Genomic DNA, 10,379 nt, shown 5'->3' with positions numbered 1-10,379 from the left:
AATTCGCTAACTTTCCTATGTTTCTATTAAATATTTTATAGTTTTATATTTAAGTCCATCATTCATTTCAAGTTAATTTTTGTACAATGCGTAAGACTTAATCAAGGCTCTCCCCCGCCCCGCCCTAGCCCCCATGGATATCCAGCTCTTTCAGCATAATTTGTTTAAAAAGTCTATCTAACTTTTATTGAATTATTTTGGTACATTTGTCAAAAATTAATTAGGCACATTTGTATAGGTCTATACATTAGTTTCAAATTGTTGCTGTATCTAATTACCACAAATTTAATGATTTAAAACAATACAAATTTCCTATTATATAGTTCTTACAATTCTATATAGGTCACAAATATGAAATGGGTTTTAATAGGCTAAAATCAAGGCTATATTTCTTCTAGATGCTCTAGTTTCTTTGCCTTTTCTAGCCTCTAAAAGCCACGTATATTTTTGGCTCATGGCCCCTTCTTTCATCTTCAAAGCCATCAAGGAATAGCATCTTCATATCCCCCTCTTACTCTGACCATTCATATCTCCTTTTTAGAAAGATCCCTGTAATTACATTGGTCTCTGAAGATTCTGAGCATTAGTATGTGAGATTCTATGGGTGGCCATTTTTCTGCCTATCACAGTCTGTTCTCTGCAGGCCAGTGATTCATAAAATAATTATGGGGTATGGCTAAGCATGTCTGAATTATACAGGGCGAAAAATGTCAGCGAAAGAAGATATAAGCAGACCTGAACCCAATTTCTGGTACCAAGATTGCTGCATTAGTTTTCTATTGCTGCATAACAAATTACTACAACTTAAAACATTATTCAGTTATTATCTCACAGTTTCTTCAGAGGACATCCATCATATTCAAGGTCCCACCTACACTCTAGGTAAAGGATTACACAAAGGTGTGACTACAAGAGAGCAAGACTTGTGGGAACATCCTAGAATTCTGTCTATCACAGAGTGCAGTGTACATTTTGAACAGAGAAATGAGCGCACACAAAAAGAGTGTGTTGAGTAAAAAAGAAGAGGCTATTTCGAGGACATAACTTTAAAGAGTACCTGCTTTTATAGGCTAAGCAGAGGGAAAGACTTTGTAGAGTGCCTAAAGTGAAGAGAAAACAAAACAAAACAATCAAGAGTTTCACAGTGGTAGACAAAGAAGGAAAGTGTTTCCTGGAGAGGGAAGGGGTCAGCCTTGTTAACAGGTATAGCTGGTATCTGCCTAAGAAAGAACAATTACTTATCTGAGAGGCTTCATCTGAGATCTTGACAAGGTCATATGCATTCGAGAGGTATTAGAGGCGCAGAAGCCAGATTGAAGACTGAGTGGTGAATGAAGTGGGGACAAAAATGTGTGGTCTGTTAACATGATAATTATTTCATAATAATTAATCTCTAAACTTTGAAATAATAGTTATTTTTTCAATTATCATTTTTAAAAAGTGAAACACAACACTATTCCTGCTAATTACTTTTAATTCAACCTGAAAATGTAACAGGTATATCTGTGCCTTGTAAAAGTTATGGGAAGTTATATTGCACAACAACTTTTCTGTAGTTTTTAATCAAGAGTTGCAGTCATTACAAGGGGAAAAAAAGTTGCAAAAATCCTAACATACACAAAAGTAAAAATACTCCTGTGCGTGCACACAGTACACCACTGTCATTTGGACAGTTTGCTTAAAAGCTGTGATTTCAGTAGAAGTTTAAACAGTAATCTAGATGTCTTTGCTATATGAGAGCACTTGTATCTGCATGTCAAATAATTTGGATTGATATAATATATCCCTCAGGTTAAGATTTAATGTAAGAATGATAATGGTTTATGCAAATTATTTTCTCTCTTGCATCTAGCTACTTAAAGAGTTTAAAGACGAAGATTGGAATATGGGCAATATAGTGCACACACTCACAAACAGACGCTACCTTGAAAAGTGCATTGCTTATGCAGAGAGTCATGATCAGGTAAATCAATATGATTATAAATTTATATTTCTGTTTGTATTAAAATATCTAAAAACATTTTTTATAATTTAATACAGTTAATATAACATATCTATCTATATCAATGTGAAATTTACTTATACTTGAATAACATTTTAAAATTATTTTATAGATCTAGAGATTCCAGCTTCAAAGTGCAGTGCTATTTTTATCCTGCCAAACTCTAATTAAAGATAGAGTAAATGACAGTTGCAAGTGTTATCTTACCCGTTTTCCCTGGTTGTGATGAAGTATTGGTTCTGTCCAGGTTCATTTTAACTCCCATTTTAGAATTCCTTCTAGAGGTTACTTTTGTGCCTTTGACAGGCTCTCATCTTTTTTAGTCAGTCACTAAAATCTGCTGCTAATTGATTACTGTCCCCTCAGCTTCACTCCATCTTTAATGCAATCTGAGGTATTTTGCAAAGAGGAAAGCTTATTTTGTCAACCCAGATCTTTTGAGTGAAGCCTGTCATTGAATCAGGGCCATGCATTATCCTGGCCTGAGCCAAAGTTTCTACCTTCATTTTCTGTTCAACTCTCTAAGCATTCTGTTCTTTAATACTGTAAAATTCTCACCCATTCCTGAATAAGTAACCCACATTCCAGTCTTGTACTTTCCCTCACATACCCGCAAATGCCTGTTTCACCTGTAAAAGCTCCTATAAAAGACCCAGTGCTCTGGCTCAGATATCATATTCTCCCTGAAGCATTCATCTATTTGTGTAGAGTAAGAATAGTTGTTCCATTCTCCATGTTCTCATGTTTTACGTAGAAAATTTGTTTTTATATCTTTGTATTTTCAGTACTGTGACTACTCCTACTAGGAACTCAGTAAACATAAATAAATGGGGGAAAGGTCAGTTAGTTAAAGCTATATTAATCCTCAGAAAAATAAACATAAAATGTGCTTTTTATACATTAAAAATGAGAGTAAAAAGTTTTGAATTATATGCAGTATATGTGCTAAGAAAATTGAAGCTCTGACAATAAGTTTTCTGTTATTTCAGCAGAAATTAACCATTTAAGGTAAACAGGTGGTTTTTCAGGTGTCTCTTCTATTAAGAAGGTATAAGTAGATGAGAAGTAAGCTACGAAGGCCCATGGGCCAAATTCCGCCTGCTTTCTGTTTTTGTAAAGTTAATTGGAACACAGCATGTTCATTCATTTTCATCTTGTATATGGTTGCTTTTCAGCCATAATGGCAGATTTAAGTAGTTGATACAAAGAACGTGTCACAGAATGCCTAAAGTATGTACTATTTGATCTTTATAGAAAGTTTGCTAACTCATATACTGGACATAATCTAAATTTGGCATTTTCCAAACCAGATTGCTGCTGACTTTTTCAAATTAAATTGGTCATAGAGCACATCATATAAATATGAAAAAAAAAAAAAAGAACCAAAATATAACAAAAAAGAAATAAATAATATTAATTTAAGGATGGAGGGGAACCACTCACCAAGCACATAACAATATGAAAACTAAAATACATACATAAATTATATCTTTCTACTGAAAACTCTTAGCAGTTGTAGCACATTTTGAGCTTTCAATGTATGCTAATTTTATATGAATGAATGAAATAATAAATAAATGAGTGGAATAAACAAATTTTAGATTAAACTGCTAGATTACTTTCATAATTTTCTTCTCAAATGTACAGAAGCATTATAGATTTACCAAGAATTATTTCATACTTTAAAGATTTAGGAAATTCTGCCTTGTACTACAAATTGTCAGAAATGTACAGAAAGATGCAAGTTGCCTTGTTCTTTCTAAAAGCAAATATACAAATCTGATAAAATAATAAATATGTATATTTATAAAGCAAATAATATAGAAATATTTGTCATAGTAAAAATCCAAGAGAAATTATCAAAATGATTTTACAACAGAATCAGAGATTATAGTAGTAAAAATATAATTAAACAATTCAAAACAAGTAGAAAGGACAAATCGTTTTAATAAATAGTGCTGTCTAATACAATTTAACAAATATATTTATATCTTATATGCATTATTTTCAAATGTTTTTTATCATTGTAGCCCATTTCCAAACTAAGCTTATATGAACTCCAAGTTATATGTCAGATTGAAGCTGCATTTTATTAGTACACGTATTAGTCTGCTAGGACTTTAATAATAAAATGCCACAGATAGAGTGTATTTCTTATAGTTTTGGAGGCTGAAAAGTATAAGATCAAGGGGTCAGCAGGTTTAGTTTTTCCTGAGGCCTCTCTCCTGGGCTTGCAGGTGGCCATCTTCTCTCTGTGTCCTCATGTGTTCTTTTTCTGTATACCTTCATCCCAACTGTCTTTTCCTCTTTATATAGGGACACCACTCATGAGGTTAGGACCCCACCCTATGACCTCATTTAACCTCAATTTCCTTTTTAAAGGCCCTGTTACCAAATATAGTCACATTATCAGTTAGGACTTCAACATGAATTGGAGGGTGGAGCACAATTCAGTCTAAAACAGTACACATTTTTTGGTATGTTTAGAGTTAAAATATTTACCTAAAAGTTAGAGAACAAAGACATTGCTTTGATAAAGTAAAAAACAAAACAAAACAAAATTGAGTTCATGTAATACACAATTATCATCTAATCAAACATAGAATTCTTGTGGCAAGAACCATATTCTGAGTTAATTCTTTCTTGGCATTCTGAGTCAATTCTTTCTTGGCTCTTGAAACTAAGGACAAGACCCACAAATGAGTAGATTTTCTTGTAACAGTATTTTAAAGACAAGTCATTTTAATCAAAATAGATTAGAGATTATAACAGATTTATAAGTAAAATGTTTTTTCTAAAATGAAAATAATTGCAATGGATAATGAGATCATAGTTTAATCTCAATTATATGTTTCACTATATGTATATATATATATATATATTTTTTTTCAATGAAGAACATTTTGCATTAGTTAGCAATTTTTAACCATGAATAATTCAGATTAAGAGGCCTCTCTTCTCCTACTCAGGGTGTTTCTGAGTTACCTGCCCCATTTATTAATATTATATTTTTATGTAAAACAAGCACATTTTAGATTAAATGGCAAACACAATGAGAAAGCAATATTTATGTTTTAAGAAAAAGTCATCAAGCCTCTGCTGAAGGAGAGGAGAGTCTATTTTAATATGTTTATATACATATTATATTATATATAAATACCTATACATATATAAATACATATAAATATGCATAAATATATACACATAAATATTTTTAGATATTCTTACATTCTTTCAAAACAAATAAATTCATGGTATGCAAAGTATTTTAACAATCCATGTAGTTTTCTTAACATTATAATAAATATTTATTACAATTTCAAAAAATTTAAAGCATCATTTCAGGTATAACAAATAGTTAAGAAACTTATATTTCCACCAAGCTCTTTTAAAAATAAAAATCAGTCATGAAAACAGAGGTGTTGATATTTAACTTCATTTACCAGCTCACCTTCAACATAGAAAGTAATTATTGGAAAACGCATGAAATTAGTACTGATTCACACACTTCTTCACCATGGTTTTCCATCATTTGTAACCATGCATTATTCTAGTGTAAATCACAGCTGTTTAGTACCTACTCTTTGCATTTATCTCAGTGACTTTTATTTCTATAGGCACTCGTTGGGGATAAGACACTGGCATTTTGGTTGATGGATGCTGAAATGTATACCAACATGAGTGTTTTATCCCCTTTTACTCCGGTTATTGATCGTGGAATACAGCTTCATAAAATGATTCGACTCATTACTCATGCACTTGGTGGAGAAGGCTACCTCAATTTCATGGGTAAGTATGAGTTTAACACATATCCAATCTATGTTTAAAATGTTAACTAATATTACATATGCATAAATCATGTAGAATATTTTGATTTGGCTGTTTAAGTTTAAAATAGAAAATTACAACTTTATGTTTTTAATATGCTATCATGTGTTAACTGCAAAAATTAAATTACTCCAAGATTGTTATACTAATACATAGATGATGCAAAAGTAGTCTATTAGCTGTTATTTTATTTTACTCAATATTGTTGACAAGTGTAGAGAACTGTTTTGAAAATTTTAAATTATTATTCTGAATTTAATTATTCTAAGTTTATTATTATAGTATTTGCACATTAAACATATGAAAGAGGTAATTGTTATGTCATACCATACTATGCTATTATTGCTTTTCTTTGAGATAATTATACATTAGTATATTTGTATTATAAATGCGAAAGTCATTGCCCAGGATGTTGTGATGGGTAAAGAATTATTTATTTTAAAAAATAGAAATGAACTAATACTGTTTTCTATTCTATTTGATTAACAATGACCATTTGAACATTCAAGTTTTAGGAGATTTTGCCGACTTTTAGGCTAGAGAGACAGAAAGACTGGTAAATGTATATGGGAGGCTGACTTACTTTTTCTACAGCAAAAGCCTTAGTACTTCAGATTAATTCATTTCCTTCTGGCAGTTTTAATAAGGAATCTCAGATTGGATTTTTAAAAGCTTCTAGCTTGAGGTTAGAAAGCCAAGCCCAACAAACTGTACACTGAATCTCACCTGCATGACTATACCTTCAAGTGCATTCCTCTTCTCTCTGGATCATCAAAATTTAATATTCCTAACCTGCTAGGAAGTGTGCTTCCTGACTTGAGAGGCTGCACCATGCCAGCCAAACACCAGGCCATATTTCCTGGGCAGACTTAGCAGATGTTCTATCTATAAGTGAAATCAGCCTCAGTTCCTTAAAATCTCTTCCCTAACTCAATGAGCATCACTCACAAATATGGCCATTCCAGTAAGGCCTTAGTTGTACAATTATTTTATTCAGTTATATTCTGATAAAAAAGGTAGAGTCTATGAACCTATGCTGATAATTATGTTGCCATGTAAAGTAAGGAGAACAGGGAGGTTAGTGAGAGATTTTTAAATGCTTTATTTCATTTACAAAAGTGGAGTTTATTAAGTTGTTACAGTCTGTAGATAGCTTAAGGAAAAAAGGAGGGGGGCTGCCTTAAATACTTAGAAACTAAAGCAATTTTCCAAAGAAACAAAATAAAATAAGACCTTTGAGTTCATGCAGTCAGTCCTGTATAATTAATTCTTGAAGCCCACTACATCTGAAAGTTCTAGAAATCCCGACGGTCTATTGCTTTAGTCTGGAAGTCGTGAAAAATGATTAAATATACAACTACTCTGATAAACTTAAAACTCAGAAATCTAAACCAAATAGTCGAGAGTGTCAATAGTTTGAAGTACCTAATAGACTCCTTTTCTTGAGACTGTCCTTTTTTGTTGAGCACAGTTCTGGCCTGTAGCACATAATAGAGGCTCCAGGCAAGCATCAGAGTAAAACAAAACTATTTGCAGGTGAGAGACTTAATGGCCATAGTTAGTTTAATATCTATAACTTTCATACAAGAAAGGTCTGATGAAAGTTCATAATAAGAACTATTTCCTGAGTCTTGGTCAGTATTTTCCTTGGGGATATAAACAGATCATGGGCAGCTAGGATATTGACAGTTCTCCAGGAACTCCATAAACCCCGTGAAATATTTATCTTACTATTACATTAACTGTATATTCAACCTAGGCCAGGCTGAACTTCTCTTCTGTTTTGGAAACTCTTCCCATGGAACTTTTATTAGTAACACAATAAACATTTCTTACATCTCTTTCTATAAGGTCTATAAATTGCCCATATTTGTGGTATCACATATAATTTTGAGGTTATTCTTTGATATAGGACTCAGATTTTTTGAAGTTTATTCTACCTTTTGTTCTTGAAACAAATGGCTTCTAAATGTTTAACTCCAACATAGCATCTTTTTTTTTTTTTTAATTTTCTTCTATCATAGTTTCTTACATAAATCTTGCATTTCTCTACAAACTTTAAAATTAAAAATCTCCAAATGGCTCTAATTTCTGATTATTGATGTTTTATGAAATTTTATATTTCCTCATGAGCTATCATGAATTTAAATATATGTGTATTTTAAATATATATATGATAAATATATATATTTTTTTTTTCATTTTCTGATCATGTCACTGTTCTGCTTAATGGCTTCAATGATTATAGTGTCCTCCAACTGACCTGTAAGCCTGAATAGTCCCCCATGGGTCTCACTGTTAATCACTCTGCTCCAACCAAGCAAGCCTTCTTTCAGTTCACTGAATGTACCAACCTCTTTCCACTCTGAACTCTGTACATTTTGTTGTTCTCCCTCCTGGAATTGTCCCACTCAAACACTCCTTTGCTTACCTTATCAAATCCTTTATCTACAAGTCCACTTAGGAAGGCCTTTCCTAAAGCCTCAAACTGTACTGGTTTTCCTAGTGTATATTTTTTATAGTACTATATATTTACCTACCATGGCACTTAACAAAATTACATTTGAAAAACTATTAAATGTATGATTCCCTTGATAAAATTAAAACTCAGTGAAAATAGAGGTCATCTGTATCTTATTTACTATTATATCTCCAGGAACGAGTTGCAACTAGCACAGTAATATATAGCATATCACAAGGCTTTCACATTTTTCTGAAAAAAAGATATCAAATTTATATATAGATATATAATTTTTCAAGTGGCATGTAAGAAATTAATATTTTAAAAGATCAATTTAAGAAATTCTTCAAATGAGGAGCAATCTGTCTGTTTACTCATGTTTTAGGCAGTTTTAAACTTTGTTAACTTTCTGGAATTTTAATTTTATTTCACTCTAGTAGAGAAAGAGTTAAAAGAAATACTAAAATAGCGCATATTTGTTGTTTTTTAAATAAACTGTGTTTATATAAATTTGTCAGGAATTTAAGTATGTGTTCTATTATCAAAAATCATAAGGACAAGTAATGGATTTTCTCAGAATTAAAACAGTTTGGCTGATTTGTTTTGTTTTGTTGTTTTTGTTTTATATACTCCTAGTTTTGAGTTTCAAAAAAATTATTTGAAAGAAGAACATTTGCTATTATTTCTTTTTTATTTTCTAGATTATTTTAATTGGTAATGAATAAATAAATTTATATTTTTTACTCTTCTCTCATAGTCATTATGAAAGAGTTAAATAGAGAAGAAGGAAGCAGGGATGGCTAAATTATTTTTATATTTTTATATCACTGATCATGAGAGTTTATTTATATTGACATAGCACTATACTATGTCTTAGTTCAAAAGAAACCTGGATTGAAAGTTAGAAGAGTACTAAAATGTGCTAGGTAGATGTTCCCAGTCCCATTTTGCTAAAATTTCAACTAGGAGAGGCAAAGGGACATGGCTAACTTTGCACAACTGGAAAATGACAGCAGCTGATTGGTTGTCTTTTTCTTCTGACTTCCAATTTGAGAAATTAGACAAAAATTATTCTTAGATCAATATGCAAATTAGCCATCAAAATGTAACTAATGAATATCTTTTAGGGAAAATGTGGAGCATAGTGGTTAAGAAAACTGAGTGGGAATCTAAGTTTTCTAGTTATGTGACTGGGGACAAGATGACTCATTATTTGTACTTTCATATGCTCAGTGGTAAAATGGAGTAATGCCTGTCTCAGAGGGTTGTTTTGAAGGTGAAAGGATTAATACATATATAATACTCAAACTAGTGCTAGGCACATAGCTTATAGTTAACTTTTATTTAAATATAAGTTTGATTTTAAATTAAATTTACTATTACTATTTTAATACTATTTATTACTATTACTGTATTTAATACTATGTTATTCCACTACATATATGGTTTCTGAATGCTGACTTTCCAATCCCATCCAAGAGTGTTTCTTTAGAATCTTGTCTGATGGTGCATTGTTTAACATAAAAGTTTCTTGAAATATTTAATTTAGTTCCACTTAAAAATATGAGAAAGGTAAAAGCTATATGGTAAAAATCAAATGACATTTTCCCAGTTTATATTACGTGGTAAATTAAGTAATATTTTCAGTCAATCTCAGTACAAGTAAATATTATTTTTTTGTGTCTGTTTAATTCATAATATTTGCTGAATGTTGCTATGAAAACACCTTACTTATCTTTCACGTATGAGGAGGTCTGAGATTTGCCTCAACTAGTTTTCATTTCTAGGATGAGCCAATATCATATTGATCAGTTAGTTTTATTATGTATTATATGGTGTCTGTGCATGAATCTGTGTGACCATTGAATAGAACTTAATATGTTTTTCTGGCATACCTGTGCACAGAATTGAGAAAGAGAGAGAGAAGACAGATTGATTTAAGGCAAGTTTAATTTAAAAAGTTAGTGAATTTGAGATATATATTAATTTAAATTATAAATTTAATAAATTCATAACATGTTCCAGAATGTGTTTTAACACAATCTATAAAATTCCTTCATGCTTCAGACATTTATATGTATCTACTAT

At 31.2% G+C, this 10,379-nt stretch overlaps 1 protein-coding gene across 1 annotated transcript in view; it reads left to right on the top strand.

The window, feature by feature from the left end:
* GBE1 (1,4-alpha-glucan branching enzyme 1) overlaps positions 1-10,379 on the top strand; it is a gene marked incomplete at its 5' end in the record, with an annotated part of 239,060 nt that overhangs the window by 171,741 nt on the left and 56,940 nt on the right. The window contains 2 exon segments of the mRNA XM_006926236.3: positions 1,853-1,963; positions 5,620-5,791. Coding sequence (XP_006926298.2) covers positions 1,853-1,963; positions 5,620-5,791 — 283 coding nt within the window.

Source organism: Pteropus alecto, unplaced genomic scaffold (assembly GCF_000325575.1).
Source record: "Pteropus alecto unplaced genomic scaffold, ASM32557v1 scaffold239, whole genome shotgun sequence".
Lineage (NCBI taxonomy): Eukaryota > Metazoa > Chordata > Mammalia > Chiroptera > Pteropodidae > Pteropus > Pteropus alecto.
The sequence above is the reverse complement of the archived record's forward strand: the minus strand, read 5'-3'. Positions and strand labels throughout refer to the sequence as shown.